Source organism: Plutella xylostella, chromosome 3, assembly GCF_932276165.1.
Source record: "Plutella xylostella chromosome 3, ilPluXylo3.1, whole genome shotgun sequence".
In the NCBI taxonomy this organism is placed as follows: Eukaryota; Metazoa; Arthropoda; class Insecta; order Lepidoptera; family Plutellidae; genus Plutella; species Plutella xylostella.
The window spans coordinates 9,582,584-9,601,564 of record NC_063983.1 but is presented as its reverse complement, the minus strand read 5'-3'; the positions used below and the strand labels follow the sequence as shown (position 1 = coordinate 9,601,564).

Below are 18,981 nucleotides of genomic sequence, written 5' to 3'. Positions count from 1 at the left end.
CCCGCGCGCTTCGCTTCGCCTTAAAAAGTTTTCCCGTGGGAATTCCGGGATAAAAAGTAGCCTATGTTCTTTCCCAGGGTCTAGACCGTATGTATACCAAATTTCATTCAAATCCGTTCAGTAGTTTTGGCGTGAAAGAGTAACAGACAGACACAGTTACTTTCGCATTTATAATATTAGTAAGGATGGCAGACCGACTTGCTATCTCGCTTTCTATAGGCACTCTTTCCTGCCCCTCTTTGATAACATATACCTATACAAGATAAATTAAGGATATTAAAAGTAAACACTGAACTATCGTTTTAAAACTATATTTATTACACCTGTTCATAACGCAATAAAATGTATGGGGTATCAATATACAAAATTTATCAAATTAATACAATATATAATTAACACGTCTAACTACGCAACGATACAAGGAAAATGCAAGCATCAGGACGAAAAAAGATTATCCATTTCAGCATAGGATATAATTATTTAGTGTATTGTTAAATGAAACTAAATTGAGCACTCAAAAAATTACTTTTAACTTGTTAATGGATTTAAAATTGTTACAGAGATCCCCAAAACACAAATTGAGAAGGATAAAACTCATAAAATACAAAAGAATATTACACGTTGATAAAGTATTTAGGGATCAACTGCTAAAATCATAATATTTACAAAAAAAACTATTTCTATGCTTGCGTTACAAGGGATACAGTAAAAATTAAACTAACACAGTACAAATCTGCTAAATCAAAGAGCAGTATAATGTATCATGATTATTACGAAGTGCTAAAACAGGAGTTTTTACAATAACATTAAAAATTCAATTCACGGGAAAGCCGAATTAACGTCACAGACAATAAATAACTTAATAGTTTTCATTCGATACTACATTGACCCAATCGTCTTAATCAATCCATCTGTAGATAGTTTTAGATCTTAACTATAGGACATAAAGGTCTAAATAATGTAGGTGAATCTAAAGCAGTGGCTTGGATAAGGAATCTACTGACTACACAACTACAGATATAGTCTAAATGGACGTATATTTTTCACACAATAGGGGCATTAGGCACTGATAAAGTTCGACCTATATTACGATATTCAAGATCTAGGAGTCAACATAGTATCGACCAACCATAACACTTATGACACCATCAATGGAAGACCATACAACTCCATTGAGATACAATAATTGAGTACAAACATAAATACAACAAAATCCAATAAATTCATACATACCTCGTGCAATGCATTTAACCTTAATTTTCAAATGTTTTGAGGTAACTTCCGTAGCTATAATTAGCTGTTAAAGCAATATCTATCATGACTGCGATCTCTGATCACACTGAAGGGACAGCTAATATTAGTTGAAGGTAATATCTACCTAAAAGGAACCTCAGAATAGGTACAGAAAAACTTTTCAAGCTATGGGGCTGTTAGTAGAGTTAGTGAAGAATTTAGACGTCAAACGTTATTATTTTCGTTTACTCGCGGACTCAGTCACAATAATTAACATACTTGCGATATGATACGAATACAAATTATGTTTATTATCATTATTTACGGAGATCTATTTTATGTTTACTTGTTCAGTGTAGAATTTCATACATCCTTGGAGCAGTCCATATTACGAGATATGATTATAAAGTCGCTAGACTAGGCTACAAAGTTACAAAATTGTATATCTCATGGCAATATTAATTAGCGAATTGACTTTAATATGTGTAAATCGTCCATACACTTGTTTCACAAACTATTATTAAAAGTCGGGCGCGCTGACCAGTAACTAGATTGTTGCGTGTTTCATGAAATTTAATGCGTCAAGAATAATTACTACTTCTGGTCAGAGTTAATCAGCAAATCAGTAATCGCGAAATAATATTGACTACAGCCTAGGGTCACTACATAGTCAGAAATAGCGTGAATAAACACAGAAAGCCGATAGTAAAATCAAGCTATTTACAGCGCGGTTAAAACAAAAGTGTTAAACATACGGGGCACGCACACTACGCTTTATCAGTAATCAGCCGTTCTACCAATCAGTCTTCCACTTAAATGCCACTCCATTTCAAAACAAAAACATTTGGACTGCTGTTTTGCGCGCGCGCAACAAAACCATCACTCATAAGCTGACTTATAGGATCCTTTCGTAGAACAGCAGATAAGCCTGCGCCCTCAGCACCTTTTCCTCGCTGATCTCAGAGACCATACTGTCGGAGACATAGTACCACTTGCCGGGGGGCACCTCGGCGGCGGGGGTGGGGGCTTCGCCAGACTCGTAGCCGGATAGATCCGACTCAGAATCCGCGTCCGCGTCACCGCTGCCCGTAGACCCAGGCGAAGTGTTGGCGCTCTTGGGCAAGAACCACCAGCGAGGGTCGTTGGCCTTCACTGGCGGTCGCACCTTCACATACGCTACATAATGTCCCCCGTGCATGCCTCCAGAATGCTCTACAACCCCGTATAAAGAGTAGAGCAACTCATCCTGCCCTTTCGTCACGTTCGGAAGCTTCTTCAACTTGTCCATAGCGCAGAATGGAGCCAAGTCGAGGACGGTCGGGAAGTCGACGTGTTTGGACATCTTTCTAAACATGCAGCGCGGCCCGATTTGGAACCTTTTGAGATGCAGGATGAGTATGGCCGGCGGGCTCGATACTAGGAAGCGTTTGGTGGCATTTGTGTAGACTGTCTTGCCGTCTTTGCCGTTTATGCGTTCAGTGCAGGTCTCACACCCAACTTTGTTGTTGCCAGTGAGTAGCTCAAGTGCTGTGAACTGGCTGAGGCAGGATTGGATGCTGCATTCGTCTTCGTCGCAGACGTAGCGGGACGACAGTGGGCTCTGTCTCGAATACGGCATAAAGTCTCTTTGCAAAGACTTGTCTAGATCGACATTGTTGAGCGCGGGGCGCGGCGCGGGCGGCGGCGCGGGTATGGCCGCCTCCTTCGCTGCAACTGCTGGCTTCTTGTCCTTACAACCTTCCAGCTCTAACTTGTCCAGTTTACTGATGACCTCCTGGTGGTTCGTCAGTTCAGGCACTGTGGTCTCCTGGCTCTTGGCTTCTGGCAGCGACTCGTAGCTACTCTCTCCGCTATGTTCTAGAAGGTTCCTACATCCTTGCACGCTGATGCCTCGTGAGACAACTTCGTTAGAATACTCCGGCGCAAACGATATCCTAGAAACCGGCCTTTCGAATTCGTTCTTGACTGGACTTTCTACGTCGGTTTTGACAGGGGATAACCCGGCCAAGTCTAGGTCAAAGTCAGTTTTGACGGGCGACAGTCGAGCCAAATCCATATTGACCTCGCTCGACAGTGAGCTGTGGCTTCCCAGCTCTTTACCATTGACTGGAGACTCTACATTATCAACTGTCTCCGTCGAATTATGCTTGGTACCCTCTGGACTAGCCACACCCGAGTCAGGATTCGACAGATTCTCCAGCGAAATCAGCGGTTTATACTCTAAAGGTATGGCCGTGGTGGACGTAGAAGAATCAGCGTAGATCACCTTTTCCTTCTCTCCATTTTCAGGAGTGTTATCTGCTTTCTCCTTGTCGAGGTCTACAGGGCTGGTTCTGATCGAGTCAGAGCTGATTACCTTCTCGGAGTTGTATCCTGACTCCATATGGTAGGCTGCGAAGTTGGCGGCAGTGTGTGCGATGGCCTGGGTCCCCACGGAGACGGAGTGAGTGTCGTTGCGTCGCGGCGCGTCGTCTAGATTGTCTTCGACGTCTGCGTCAGACTCTGATGAAGACTTCCCCTCCTCCTTACTGGCACCGGCTGCCTCGCCCGCCGCTTCGTCTTTGGACGTCGAATTACCTGTTAAACATTTTTTAACGTTATGAATGTTACTATAGTTACTGTTACCACACTGAAGCGTAGATGTAATGCAGTTGTAATGGGTAGATTGTGAAGTGCAGACGAATAAAGAAATGGTTTTCGACGCTCGGATTTGTCGATTTCAAATGTCCGGGTTACGGTTTTCGGCACATACAAAGCTAGGGTTAAAGTGAATAGAGGAAGCTGGTCAAGCCCGGGGTACCACCTTTGTTCTTGCGCGCCGCTTTTCTGGCAGCAATGCGTTCTTTCTTCAACTGGTGTTTAGATGGCTTGTTTTCCTCCTGAGTATTGTACATAGTTTCCTCTGAAATACATTATGCGGGCGTCAGATATGGCTTCTAGGATTGTTGTGCATCTATTTAGTTAGCAAATTCGAACCGTATATTGTTTATCATGTATTTTTTTTGTTAGACTCAACACATAATTGTAAAATTACCTGTATGAGTAGTAGTGATAGTGCAAATTGATTAGTGGATGAGTAACGGATGTATTTTAGGGAATAGATGCACACAGAGTTATTTATAATGAAAAAGTAAATAACATGAAACAACAAGGCATGCTTAGCAAAGTGAAGTTCACAACACCGATAGGTGCAAAAACACAGAAAGCTTATAACACTCTGTATAGTGCAGTCATTCAGTATATTTTTAATTAATATAATCTATTTTTATTCATGGGCATACTAAAGTTGCCTTCCCTTTTATATCCTCAGATTGCACTGTACATAGTTTATTCAGGATCCTCATCTGGCCACTTATTTTGATTTTGGAATTCCACCAAACACATTCATAAAATCAGAAATCCATATAAAACCACACTCGCTACAGTAGTAAACTCCTCATCTATCTTCAAACATCAAAGATCCAGAAAACTCTATGGTTATTGGCTAATAACAATGTTTAAGTTAACAGAGACAACAACAAACCTACCAGCACTTATCCTACTCAAACACACGACAACCAATCACAAAGCGACATACCATTAGGAGTTTTCCTTCTGACCAATGCGGGCGGCTGGGGGCGGCTGGCCGCGACGGGCAGTGATAGGTCGAGGAAGTATTCCGCGCGGTCTGATTGGTGGAAACACTCCTGGCACTCCAGGGTAGAGACAAGGAAGCCTCGGAACACCTGCGGAGGGGGGAAAGATGTTCGTACCTATAGGGGGGAGTATGTTAATGGCGGTTGTAGATAGCGGGGGTTGGGGAGAGAAATATGTAGACAGAGAGAGAGAGAGAGAGAGAGAGAGAGAGGCAGTGAAGGTAGATTGCAAAGTAAGTGAAAAGGTGGGTATTTATTTAGTATAATAACTTCTTTTATAGAGGTGGGATAAGGCCTAAGAATTTAATAACTTCTTGTCTTGCATAGCAGTAGAAAAGAGGCTAAGAAAAAAAAGTTTCTTCAAGAAAGGGTTTTATTGCAATAGCATTTTTATGAGTATGTAAACCGTTTCTGACTAGGTTTATAAGAGGGAACTTAAAAATATATATCAATATACTGTTTCCAAAAAATAATCATAAGAAAATAACATAATAAATTTATAGCAATGTTCTATAGAGTTATAAAAAGATAACATGCTTTTAAAGAGGTCAATTATAAAAAAATATCGACAAACAAGCATTCACACGCTGTTATCATACTTTACGATATTCAGACCTTGACCGTGAAACGATCAGTTAACACGCTTGGATTGTTATTGAAGTTTTCATGCGGGCTATGATAAAAAATATATTTTTTGCAGATTCTACGACAGGATTTCAAATAAGACCTGAGGCCGTTTTTATAAGTACTATAAAAGGGTCTAAGGATAAAGAGTTGTACTTTTCTTTGTCTGTTATTATTAAACTCCCACATAACACAATAAGGGTGACTTGTAGCAAATATTTAATCATAATTAAATCTATTCCTGGCTTGCTCTTGTTATTTAATTACGATTAAATATTTGGTGCAACTCACTCACCCTAAATATTATAAATTTTATGAGCTTTAAAGGTTCACTATTGATTTTTACTCTAAACTAGGGCACTACAAATTAACTCCTTGCATACTGGGGAATCAGACCACCATTAAAAACTACCATGTCTCGATCAGACGCTTAGGCAGCGGGTTAATACAACACCAAAGACACTCGCACACAGTTCCATCTTTCATCTCACCTGTTCAGGCCTCAACATGGTGTCTGACGCTTGTTGGCCGTAGAACTTGACCTTCTGCTTGACCTCTCCGTCGACCTTGGCGGGGTCCACCTTGGAGTTCATGCCGAGGCTGCTCAGGATCACGGACTGGTAGCGGCGCAGGTCCTCTGATCTGTGGGGTGGATAGGGAATGGTTAGTATAAAATTATGCCGCTTTGAAATAGTTGGAATGGATGACAGATTTCTATGTCATGAGATGAAGGAGACTATGTTATATCAGTAAGCCTTCAAACGTTATCATTAGCCATCATTGCAGATGCTAATAAACAATAGACTGTTGTGATGCTATGCCCAGCAGTGGATTATTATCTTTTCATATTGCCGGAAAGCAGTATATGCCGTGCTGTGTAGGGCCGCCTCTGATCAGACAAGGTGGAAACCATTAGGAGCTGTGTATGTTCAGCAGTGGATGGGCTATAGCGGAAATGATGATGATGGCATATTGCGAGCTCCTTTGGAGCAGCAGTCTAAGTTGATAATTATTGGTTGATGATGACCCACCTGACAGCCTCCAGCAGATGCCTGAGCAGCTCGTGTGAGTCATGCTGATCTCCGCCTCCGAACTGGGGCAGCTTGTTCACCAGCGCTGAGAGCAGTCGCCGAGGAGTGTACACTCCACCTTCACCTGTGAATGGAGGACCAGATATTGATTAGACAGTGACTATGATGAGGATGAGGAAGGTAGAGGATGGACTGTGGCAAGATTGAGGTCTGAAGATAATGATATTGAGCAACAAGAAAAAGGTGTCAAGAACCTTTGTTCACATCTTAATTTTTCAGTCTATTTAGCTTTTCAGTATTGCCTAATGGATATTTTGCATTCTTAGTAATGAAAATATTTCTATTCATAGTAATGTTATTTCGCAATACACAGTTCAAATGATATTGCAAGACAAAGATACAGCAATATACATGTTGCATTGTATTGATTATACCTAAATAGGAACTGATTAAAATCATTGGAAAGATAATACCTAATGCATGATGCATTTTTCCATTCTGTAATGAGAATTACAAAAATAGACAATGAATTTGTAACAGTGGAGTAGAACAAAGTTACTATTTTTACATCCTAACTAGGTGACCCAAAATTTAAACAGCCAATAAATTTTAGAACTAACCTGATCAAATACAAAAAAAAACAAGTATGAAATAAATTTTGTTAATTAAGAAAGCAATGAATTCAATCTAACATCCTACTGTTGTATTTAACAGTTCATTAACCTGTGAGTCAAGGAAATCCTTTCCCCAATTTATTATGTATAGTATAATTATGTATGTACATGTTAATGGTACTAAAACAGCTCATTACCTGTCTGTAGTTCTGCTAAAGTTTCCGCTAGGGTCTTGGTGAGTGTGCCCCACTCAGCCAGTTGCCCAGCTATTGGGGGGAGTTCCACTTCTTTCCCATCCTCTCCATCCCCTCGAAGCTTTAATTTCCCTCCTGGCAGCATGAACCTTTCCCCAGGTGTTGACATTTCTTGCAGCACATTCAGTAAATATGGAGTCTGCACTAAGCATTGCATAACAGAGTTGAAGAAGCAGGTGTTTCCTAGATTAGAGAGCCCCCGCACCCGCGGTAATGACAAAGCCATTGCTTTCTCTTTTCCTTTATTCACTATGGAAGAATCTGTTTTAGCTACTGGCTCATCGTAAAATATTTCTATTGGAGGTAGGGGCTTAGGCTTTTCGCCAGCGACTGGCTGCTTCTTCAAGTACTCTATGCATTCATGAAGCTTTTTAGCGCTGGAGGCAGTGACTTCGTTGTTGCACTTGTAACAGTGGACTTCCCAGGTGGTGGTGTTGGTGGTGAGCGCGTGGCAGTCCGAGTGCGGCGTGTTGAAGTGGTTGAGGGCGTGCTTGTTGCGCGCGCGCCCGCACAGCTGCGAGCCGCAACGTAAACAGAGCCACAGAGTCAGGTCCTCCTCGAAGTCAGGGTCGGCCGCATCGGTCTTGCCCGACTTCTTGCACTCGGCGCACTCCTTGTCGAACCCTCCGGACGCCTTCAGCGACTTCCTCAGCTTGGCGAGGTCCACTGCCTTGGCGACGTGAGGACAGGTAGACTTGTCATTCTCCTCACAAGACTCCGTTGACTCGTCCCCGTTCTCTCCCGGGTCGCTTTGTCTTTTCTTCTTCACCATGGTCACGTTTAACTCGCTCGGGAGACGGCCTGCAATACGTAACAAGATACACTTATAAGAATAACCACATGGATACAAAAAGAGAAAAATGACAAATCTGTGTCGAAAGCCATTGCACGCGTGACAACGCACATTTATTGGCAATGTTTCGTGTTTAGACACGGGATATACCGTAATTTGACTGCTCATTAGCTTGTGTACTTACAGTTACATGTGACACAGTAAAATTTTGATCAGGATTTCACTAATTTGATGAAATTCCACAATGGTTCAAAAATTTTGTTACAAAAGTAAACCATGGACGTCAGACATATTAGCAATGTCGCCAACATAAGAAAACAAATTAAAAAGTAAAATGGTGTTCCCATTCCCTAAATAAGTGAATTGAAAAACTACCATATTTATCAAATTATAATATCTACTATAATCGTTATCGTTGCTAACCAGTGTGGCTAGACCCTGCCATCTGTCATAATAAATATCGCCCTCTGGCGGCAACAAATGCAACTAAAATTGTGAAACGTCAACATGATCGTGATGGAATCTGCTAATCAAATTTTGTGATTTTTCCAATTATCCTGGATTTTAAACAATGTTTCAAGTGAATATGTAGTGCGCCTGCAAGTGCTTTCATTTATGGACTAACCGGACCACAGTTATCTTTATGTTGGACTGTTAGAATTAGTAAAAATTGCACAATGTCGCTCCCAGGCAATGGAATTTTCGTGGTGCAGGGCGAGATGGCTATGCTCGTCACAGCCATGCGACGGAGCACCCGGTGGGGCTCCCACTCGTTCCCCAACGAGGAGTACGACGTCCTCATGCGGACCTTCCAGGACCTCAAGACTATTTTGAACCAAGTAGACGACTTGAGGTTGTTGGACCCTGCCACTTACCTAAGTCCTTTTCTAGAAGTTATTAGAAGCAAAGAGACCACCGGGCCCGTCACCAGCCTCGCCCTGTCGGCTATACACAAGTTCTTGTCTTATGGACTCATTGGTAAGTAAAGTAATATTATAGGTAGATAATTCAAAAACACTCCATGTTATCACTGCTTGCTATGAAGGATCATAGAAAATTAATGATAACTTTAGTTGTTAGCATTGTTGGCATGGGTATAAAATAATACTAAACATCAAAAGTACAGATTTAAACTAAAATTTCATCATTCTATTGCAACTAAAACATTGTTATTTCATCTATTGTAATTCAAATAAGAACTGTATTGTATACTGATTCTAATGATCTACATTCTTCTAAGTTCTTCTATCTCTTTCTGCATGATTTACTGTACTCCTCATACTGTACATAAACAGAGTTATTTAAAAATCTAAAAAACATATAAAATTACATTTTCAGATCCAACCCACCCGAGTGTGCCTGCTACTGTGGAGGACATTGCTGATGCCGTCACTCACGCCCGGTTCGTTGGCACCGACCACTCCTCAGATGGAGTTGTCCTTATGAAAATATTACAGGTGCTCTACAGTTTTACTTAGATATGAATATAAAAATTATAAACTGAGAGAAAAACTACCAAAGCTTGCATTGGCACTGACCTATTTCTTTCTTACTGTGCATGATTATGAGCTGATAAATATCATCATCATCAGGTCCTGGAATCCATAGTCAGGGACATTATAATATTTGAATTACATATTTTATTATTATCTTATCCTTATTTTTTTGATTCTCATACTTTCAAAACAACACATACTTACTACCTATGTAAAAATGACATCTATCACTAATATTTATAATATGTAATACTTCACCAGGTCCTCCGCACACTGATGCTGAGTCCCGAGGGCACCATGCTGACGGACGAGAGTGTGTGCGAGATCATGCTCAGCTGCTTCCGCATCTGTTTTGAAACTAGACTTACAGGTGAGAAAACTAGCAAAGATAGATATATTTTATAGCTAATTTAATATTTACTGTAACCAAAATTATACTACACCAGATTCTAATTTCAATGAAATTTCTGAGAGAATCGTATTTGAAACCTAAAGGTTAAAATCTGTTCTACATTATGTTTATTTATATTGACTCAGTAAGTATATGTGTTCATTGTAATTGTAATTTACCCAGTGCATATTGTGTTCACATTTACTGCATGCTTTCTATTTTAGAGTTGTGAGGTACAACAATGATAATAGCACAACCTTAGCATACACAGTTATAGTACTTATAGTTAGTAATGTTATAATATATAGATTGTTCCATTGGACAAGCGATTGTAGAATAATTAAAAGCAGTACAGAATACAGTAGGTAAGGGTTCTGTTCAGTAGTTAAAGACAATCCTACTAATATTATAAACGCAAAAGTTTCCAAGTGTGGGTGTATGTTACTCTTCTCGGTAAATCGGCTGGAGTAAGCTGATACCCTTAATCAACACACAGCCTATATTGAAAAAACCTTTTTCTAAATACAGCCTATACTTTTTACCAAAAAAATCACTTAAAACTTTTACTATGTGTTTATGTTTTATACCCAAAAATTTACACTTGAAACCTTTCCATGGCCACCTCCCACAGAGCTACTCCGTCGCAACGCGGAGCAGTGCCTGCGCGACATGACGCAGCTGGTGTTCATGCGGCTGCCGCAGTTCTCAGCCGCCGCCGCGCCCGCGCCCTGCGCCGCCATGGGCCTGTCGCTCAAGAAGCGGGAGAAGGGCAAGAAGAAGGGGGTGCAGAGTGAGTTGGTTTTTATTTATACATTCTATTTTATTCTATTATCTTGGAGGGTATAAGTGTAAGTACCTGCACCTGGCTCACTCGAGTGGAACCTTAGTGCATATCCCCAATGTGCACATGGATACAGTATAAAAATACAGATTAATACCATACAAAGATGGATTTATCATCTAAATGTATTTTTCCAGTCAACCCAAAAAGTTGGGAGTAAACTGTCTCTTAAAACTAAATTTTATGTATGCAGGCAATAGGTAAACATATACAAATAAAACCATAAAATTTCGTTGTTATTCCTTGTTATTGTGAATTTCGCATACATAATAACTACTAATCTATAGAAACTTTGGGCCGACTATACCAGTTGTACAGTGTCGGTTACAAAGGCCAGAACCAGACCGCTTGTCTCTGTGGTAAAAGGCCAGCCAGTCAGATTAGATGTTATGTGACTCGCTGGCTGCCCAGGGTGCGCCGGACGTACTTAGATACAGTTCAGTTGATACGTCACTCGTGGAGGCTCATTTCGCATCTGTAAAGTAGGTACAATACATTATATCATTATCAATAGAAATTGATATGTGATAACAACCTGCTAACTTTTTCGAACACACTGTATACAATTTAGTTCCCAGAGTCATAACTAGATGGCGCTAAATTCCGTGTCCTACATCGCGGTATGGTTGTGTTTACGTCCAAGTACATTAGTAAACTCGACTCTATGGCAGTTATTAAAAGGGTGTTTGCCTCTTTGATGGCACGTGTGCTGGCAACGGCGCGCGGGGTATGGTCATCAAGACATACCCAACACGTCATTTTTGTGAACAAGAGGCAGCTGGCTACCCCTACGTACCGGCGCCTCTTCTGATAAAACTAATTTACCATTTACAGACAGTTTGTTAACTTACCATAAGACAGTATGTTCATAAACTAAATTAATATCAATAAGTTCAGAAGGGTTGTTTTAAATAAATGTCATTAGTACATGGGGTTGTTATTGTTATTTATTTATTGAATTGCCTAAAACGGCAGAAGGTCCATGCAACAAATGGATAATGCAAAACTATGAATAATAACGGCTTATTTGTATTTATCATCCCGTAATTGCTCATTTCTGTCAGCAGTGTCTTGGACAAGAAACATACTTTGTAGGACAATCAAAAGTTATTTTTGTAACATGTTTATTCATACATCTTTAGCATGTGTTTTGTTGTTTACTTCATAATATATCAATTAACAACTTCCCAATTCTAAAACCTTATCACACGTGGCCACACACAGACACAAATAATAAACAATCTCTTATCAAGTTTATGTCAACGGTAGAGTCGGCAGACCTTGCTTGATTGACTATCTATAAATACCGATTTAGGGAGCTTCAGAAGCTTAAGAAAGTAATTAATTATAATATTTCTGTTAATCGCTCCTGTTTACATTCATAATTTAAATAATTAGTTAAAATATAGTCTATTGACTAACTTCTAGATTTGAATAAATCAAACTTAGCATGAAAGCCTGCAACCCATCAGATCAGTCAATTATTTTACCGTAGGTACCTGGCCTATTCGTATCTTCATGTTTTTTTCAAAATTTAAAACCAATTTAGAAGCTGAAAGGGGGCAATTGAGCTCGTCATTCTAAACAACTATTGCTCAATAAGTTTTAGAAATTCGTGGAAAAAAGTCACTCTACATTGTAAAAAGTCAGACCAAGAAAGTTTCCCAATAATATTTCAATGTACCTACCTAGGTATACTGTATGTTGGTACATATTAACTGACAATACGACGCCAGTAAATGAATATCTCATCTGATGAAGGTGATTTCGAAATCTTACGACGACCTTCTAATGTTTATTGTTTAGGGAAATATAAACCTTATTATTGATATTATTTAGCTGCAAGCTTCCTCGGCTATTTACTGAATATATTGACATTATTTGGGCTAGTAACAACCATATCTTTGAGTTGATAATTCAGTCATGTGTTTGACCTGGTAAAAATGAGACACGTTAATAAATCTGTGAAACTGAACATAAATAATGGGTTAGCTAAGTTTTTGTTGTTCAATAAAGGATGTGTTATTCCGGTGTGGAGATTTTCAGTTAAACGAATACTTCGTTATGTTGGTGGGTATAAAATGCATTTAGGCATGCTTTGTTGCCACGATTTGATTAAAATCGGTGACACTATTTATACCATTTTCCAGAACCAATGATATGGGGGACGTTTTCATGACGTTTTGAGTTTGGCAGTTTTAGAGATGTCCGAGAGTAAAATTCTATCGACTTGTACCTATCGATATTTGTACGGGTCAATTTGTATGTGTCAGATTAAACACCGACATTGATGATCAGTTCATCTTGCAAACAATCTATCCGAGCCAAATAGTCACAGTCCTGTAATATAATTATTTTTGTTCTATCAACCAAACTCAAATGAATTACAAACTCACGACATTCCGAGTTTAAAACAGCCTTTCTCGGCATTTTGACAAAAATAACAAACAAATTGACAAAAAACAGACCGAAATTTTTCAACAACAATAGGATAATAAAACCATAAATTAAACTTTACTCAAATTATACGAAGGATATCGATGAACTACATGAAGGTAGATTATTAATAAAATATATTAAAATTGTTATTATTCTGAGAGGCAGCATGAGAGAGATATGCACTCTGATTAAAAACATCGTAGTTTGTTTTAAAGCTGTTGATGAGAAAGTAAGTAAGAAATACTATATACCTACTTACTATAATACAATGTAAAAAATTCTAATATTTTATCGATTTCAGAATGTCGACTTTGATGTGTCCCGTCTCTAGTACGTTCCATTTTACCAAAGTGTGTACTCAAGAAATATATATTATCTGTGGTCATTGTCAATAAAATGACAGATTTTGCAATAGTATTCATGCGTTAAATGGAAAATTTTAAAGTGTCACCCATATCATTGGTTCTGGAAAATGGTATAAAGTTATATTATCACATTATATTCTCTGTGGGGGTGTAAGTACCTGCAACTGGCTCTCTCGAGTGGAACTTTTGTGCATGTCCCCAAGGTCTAAACTGCCTTCCTAAGCTTCGACTATTTAAAGTTATTTTCTGTTCCTCTCTAACGGAGTAGGCAGTAGTGCTTTATTGCATCCAATTACATGCACAAATAAGTGTATACCGGTTGGTATTCGAAGGTGGCACCTTCAACACTAAGAGCTTTGCGCCATATTGCATCAACATCACAATCCCATAATCGAGCACTATTCACAACACTTGGTTCTTGGCCCAAAAATCCCTACCGGCTACCTAATTATACAAAGCATACGTTGCAAAAGTGGTATTGTAAGCCGAACAGGGATGTTACAGAGGGTCATTCTGAGCAACTTTTGGAAATTCTCCCTTTTTTAACAACCTGTTTAAAGTCGTTGCATATAGCATCATACTTAATATTTATTTTCGTTTATAGATTCGTTAGAGAGGAAGTCTCCAGTGATGGAGCAGACCAGCGCCACCTCCGTGGAGTCTGATGAAGTCGACGCCAAGTCTAATGAGAATCTACTCAGAAACAATAAGTGAGTATAAATATTAATTATGTAGCATTGTTTCAAACTATAAACAAGTAAAGCAACCTTGCTTTCTGTACCTGCATTTAATAATAACGTTATTAAAATGTCTACAGTTTTTAAAACTTTTAAATTTCCAAATCGAGGAATAGAACTAGATTATGCTCATGAAACCTTGATCACTTTATTTGACAATCGCCAATCCCCGAAATATATGATTTAGCTTTAGGGCCAGTTTTTTGATCCGTGGTCAACTTTAACCATATGTTAGTCAAGTCACGTGTCAAGCATGACAACCGCATACGAATTTTGTTGGTTTTTAAATAATGGTTGCCATTTTTGACCAATGGTTGAGTTAACTAGGGATCAAAAAACTGGCCCTGTTTTAATAAACGGAGTGTTGTGGCGCCACTCCGCAAATATTTCCCCAAGTGATTTATCAAAATCTCCTTTTCACTCTCAAATTTAATCAAAGTCTTCGGTCCGGGGCCGCAACAACGCCTGCACAAAAAGGGCTGTAATCAATCCATCGACCCACCAGACTTAACTCTTGCCATCTCACTCCAACAGCCAAGACAAGAACCTGTGCAACGAGGCGGAGATCACGATAGAGCCGTCCCGCTCGCACGCACGCGCCTCGTCCATGGACCTGAGCAGTCGCGCGCCGCTCACGCAGCTCGTCGAGAAGTGCGTCTCCGGGGAACAAGGTATAGCTAGCTATATACAGGGTGTTGCTTACTATACAGGGTGTTCCTTACTATACAGGGTATTACTATAGGTATGTATGGTTGGCAGAGAGAGCGTGACGCGTCAAGAAGTGCGTCTCCAGTGAACAAGATATAGCTAGCTATATACAGGGTATTCCTTGCTATACAGGGTGTTGCTAAAGCGGTATGGTAAGATTGGTAAGCGGAGAGAGGGTGACTCACGCAGCTCGTCGAGAAGTGCGTCTCCGGGGAACAAGGTATCATCAGGGCCTGGGATCACTAATCAGGGACATAGGGCTCGCAGTGTAGATTTCCATCTCTGACCGGTCCTGTGCCACGCCTTCGACTTCGTGCCAGCTAATGCAGAGGGCGGCTGTCTGCTGCACTGCACGACAGTGTGACACCACGTAGTTTTTGGCCACGAGGTTTTTGATATAGCTAGCTATATACATGATGTTCCTGAAATGGTATGGTTAAGCATAAAGAAGGTGACTCAACAAGTCTTGTTGAAAAACTTAAGTCGAATGATTTCTGAAATTCGTGACATTTTTAACACCCTGACGCGAATTACCTTATTCAAGCATAGCTGTTCCCATAGCCCGCTAAGCGACTAAAAGTCCAACCGTCATTTTATTTTTTCCGCGCAGTCCATAAAGTATGACGCTGCCTCGTTAGTTGTTTCGTTTTCGTATGACCTTTATATTTATGTATACTATTTATTTACCATACTACGTATGACGTTGTACTTATAAATTGTACCACTATCAACAGGCGCAGACCAAAACCTAGACGAATACAAAGAAAAAGAAGACCCCAACGCAGAAACGGAAAAGCAGGACCCAGAAAAACCGGAGCAAAATGACGAAAACACAGAATTAACCGCTAAAGAAACCACAGAAGAAGAAGTTAAGAGTGACACAGAAGATGGGTGCAAGATGAGTAAGAGCAGGACGGAAGATAGTGAGAAGTTGGACGAGGTGTACGTTAATAACAGAGGCATAAGGTTCACTCCGCAAGACGAAGCTAATTTACAGCCGTATGGACTGACTTGCGTTCGCGAGTTATTTAGGTGAGTTTATTAAATGGCTTAATTGTTATTACGGTATGTCAATATTTTAATCTTGTCGCAGATTTAAAAAAGAAAAAGCTATGTTAGCATGTAAATAATGCAATGGAACAAAAAAACACCCCGTACGATCCTCTTGCTTATAATGATCAAAAACTTTTATCGTACTAACATAAAATTTTAAAGTAGGTATCTGCTATTGTATAGCTTTTGCCATCTCTTCTCCTAATCGAGTCTTTCCAAAAAGTGGGTCGAGTCTGTATACATTTTTTACAATCGATAAATATTTGTAAAAAACTTTTAACAGCTTGAGAAAACTCAGAAATTCAAGAAACTCTCAACTTCTGCACCTAACACCTCACCCCTCTTCCAGGTTCCTAATATCCCTGTGCAACCCGCTGGACACCCAGAACACGTCAGCCATGGTGCACCTCGGGCTCTGCCTCGTGGGCACCGCCCTGGAGGTGGGCGCGGACCAGCTGGCCAGGCACCCCGCGCTCCTCGCGCTCGCCAGGGATCCTCTCTGCAGGAGCCTCACTAGTGTAAGTTATTATATTTTGTAAAATATTGCATGAGCCCTGCGACAGCTGTCAAATCCATTTTTTTATCCGTCATTTATTGGTTTCCTAAATAAAACAACAACTTTCTCTCAATAAAACCTCATAGGGCTCATGCTATATTTTACAAAGTATAGGTTTGTGTATTTAATATTCATCTTTAATGTCAGCGTTGAAATTTTAAGGCATAGAGACCTTTGAACTTTTGGTTTGGACAGGTTTTATAGCGCTTATTCCAAAATATAACATTACTAAAATACAGATATATAACCTACCTAAAGTTTTTAAAATAACATACCGTCAATAAGTCAAAGATAGAAACGTGTCCCAACAATTTTTTTCACAGTTATATAAAATATGTGCATTTTTTACCTTGTTACAGCTACTCAGCACAGAAAGAATATCCATATTCGCTCTGGACCTGCAAGTGGCTTTCCTTCTCTTCGAATCACTACGCTACCACCTGAAGTTCCAACTAGAAGCTTTCCTCAAGAAAATTGTCGAAATCGTCTCATCCGACACAACCAAAGCTGTCTACGAACTCAAAGAAATACAACACCTAGCCCTAGAGTTCCTAGCCCAGCTGCTTAGGATACCTGGCATATGCACTGAGGTGTTTTTGAACTATGACTGTGATGTTTATTGCATGAATATGTTTGAAGAGTTGACCAAACTGTTGAGTAAGAATGTGGTTTCTTCGACTGCGTATAATATTCATTCGTTGTCTTTGGAGGTTTTGATGACTGTGATTGAGGCTATTGAAGTTGGCAGCAGTCAGCCTAAGGAAGATAAAGGTGAGTGTGGATTTCTTTCAAAGATTATCATATATAAGTGTCAATAGCCGCGTATCCTCCTATCGCACACCTCGGCGAGGCATGCCTTGGGTTTGCTAGAACGCGATCAAATGCTTGGTTTGCATAAAAGTACCCTCGGTGATGACCATACAAACCGAAATTTTTTGATTAAATTTATTAAATATCAACAAACACTCACACTGAATTATAACTAGCCAGACGCTTGGCGCCTAGCTAGCCACTGAGCGCGTATCAATGCAGCCATTCACGAAGATTCTAGAACGTTCGTTTTACTGAGCTACTCGCTTGGAGACTCGCTAGGCGCTAGGCGCTAAGACTTTTTTAGCCTGATACTAATTATACCTATGTGTACAATATGTCTTTAAACTGAATTTCCCCCTACAGCAGACATAGAGCGCCCCCTATCCCCCGGCCCTCGCTTCGGGCGCGGCGGGCAGATATCCCTGGAGCTGGGCGGCCTCGAGGACCCCGCCCAGCCGCAGACGCACCACATCAGCCAGTACACGGGGCGGGCGGCCAGTGAACAACATCTGCCTACGTTGGAGGAGATTGAGAAGATTGTGCATACTAAAAAGGTGAGATCAGAGTTGTTTTAGAGATAAAAAATACTGGCGTCGTTGATTATCATCGTTAAAAGTAAAGGGTTGGGGATAGAAGGGGTAGGCAATGGGACTGACTGACCGCTAATATTGGTTTTGAAATATTGATTTGAAACATTTTAAGACGAAGCTCGCGGGAAACACCTAGCATTAAATAAATTAAGAAACACGGCTATGTCGCCATTTTCTTTATTATTTCTTAGCTATTTGCATTTGTCTATCTACTTTTGGTGCTACATTCGCGTGCAATGACTCTTTCTTTCCGCTGACATAATATGGAACGTAATGGCATGTGGAAGTTTTCCACTGACCCCGCCCAGCCGCAGACGCACCACATCAGCCAGTACACGGGGCGGGCGGCCAGTGAGCAACATCTGCCGACACTGGAGGAGATTGAGAAGATTGTGCATACTAAGAAGGTGAGGGAGTTGTAGCGAAATAGGGGTTGTTTTGGAGGTAAGTATAGTACCTACATTTCACCCCAAACGCATAAAGCGTGTCCGTATCGTCGTTGGTAAAAACGTCGGCTACTAAATAGGATAGGAATAGATAGGATATTGATGTCGATTCTGAAGGCAGAAATTCTAATTTTAACGCTGTCAAACTTAAAAATTTGCTAGCATAAAATGACATTTACGGAAACAATCATAGAGTCGAATTTTAAACAAAGAAATTAAGGTTTTGACAGCTCTAAATTTAGAATTTCTGCCTTCAGAATCGACATCATTTATTATGTAAGTTATATTCTACATTTTCTACTAGAACTATAATGCGTGAGGACAAAATAATAACTTTGGGTAAGAGAAGAGAGACTCACAGT

At 40.1% G+C, this 18,981-nt stretch overlaps 2 protein-coding genes and 1 non-coding gene across 6 annotated transcripts in view; 2 read left to right on the top strand and 1 right to left on the bottom strand.

Moving 5' to 3' along the window:
* Positions 1-295: 295 nt before the first annotated feature.
* On the bottom strand, positions 296-8,526 carry LOC105381081 (ubiquitin carboxyl-terminal hydrolase 45). 3 transcript variants are annotated; one of them, XM_038117094.2, is made up of 7 exons: positions 8,369-8,526; positions 7,335-8,192; positions 6,524-6,647; positions 5,984-6,134; positions 4,811-4,985; positions 4,037-4,135; positions 296-3,810 (listed from the first exon to the last, which is right to left on the bottom strand). In XM_038117094.2, the coding sequence occupies exons 2-7, from the start codon at positions 8,161-8,163 to the stop codon at positions 2,129-2,131; spliced, it is 3,060 nt and encodes a 1,019-aa protein (XP_037973022.2). In that variant the 5' UTR covers positions 8,164-8,192; positions 8,369-8,526; the 3' UTR covers positions 296-2,128. The 3 variants fall into 3 exon arrangements, with proteins under 3 accessions (XP_037973022.2, XP_037973023.2, XP_037973024.2); XM_038117095.2 differs by having other exon boundaries at positions 4,811-4,958; XM_038117096.2 differs by lacking the exon at positions 4,037-4,135.
* A 126-nt stretch (positions 8,527-8,652) lies between these two features.
* The window catches only part of LOC105381133 (Golgi-specific brefeldin A-resistance guanine nucleotide exchange factor 1), a 44,295-nt gene continuing 33,966 nt past the window's right edge, over positions 8,653-18,981 (top strand). Inside the window, exons 1-10 of one of the 2 annotated variants that reach the window (XM_048625365.1) lie at positions 8,653-9,162; positions 9,523-9,641; positions 9,942-10,050; positions 10,703-10,861; positions 14,321-14,426; positions 14,988-15,124; positions 15,896-16,193; positions 16,564-16,732; positions 17,130-17,541; positions 17,950-18,137. In XM_048625365.1, coding sequence (XP_048481322.1) covers positions 8,862-9,162; positions 9,523-9,641; positions 9,942-10,050; positions 10,703-10,861; positions 14,321-14,426; positions 14,988-15,124; positions 15,896-16,193; positions 16,564-16,732; positions 17,130-17,541; positions 17,950-18,137 — 1,998 coding nt within the window. In that variant the 5' untranslated portion in view covers positions 8,653-8,861. Of the gene's footprint in view, positions 9,163-9,522; positions 9,642-9,941; positions 10,051-10,702; positions 10,862-14,320; positions 14,427-14,987; positions 15,125-15,895; positions 16,194-16,563; positions 16,733-17,129; positions 17,542-17,946; positions 18,138-18,981 lie in introns of both variants that reach the window. The other variant, XM_048625363.1, reaches the window with a different exon arrangement.
* On the top strand, positions 11,588-11,718 carry LOC119693553. The gene has a single exon (XR_005254588.2). It is a non-coding gene; the product is annotated as a U11 spliceosomal RNA (small nuclear RNA).

Coding starts and splice junctions, on each gene's coding strand:
- LOC105381081 (XM_038117094.2), bottom strand. CDS start 8,163: ATGGTGAAGAAGAAAAGACAAAGCGACCCGGGAGAGAACGGGGACGAG. Junction 6,135..6,523: donor CATCTGCTGGAGGCTGTCAG/GTGGGTCATCAT, acceptor TCCACCCCACAG/ATCAGAGGACCTGCGCCGCT. Junction 3,811..4,036: donor AGCGGCGCGCAAGAACAAAG/GTGGTACCCCGG, acceptor AATGTTTAACAG/GTAATTCGACGTCCAAAGAC.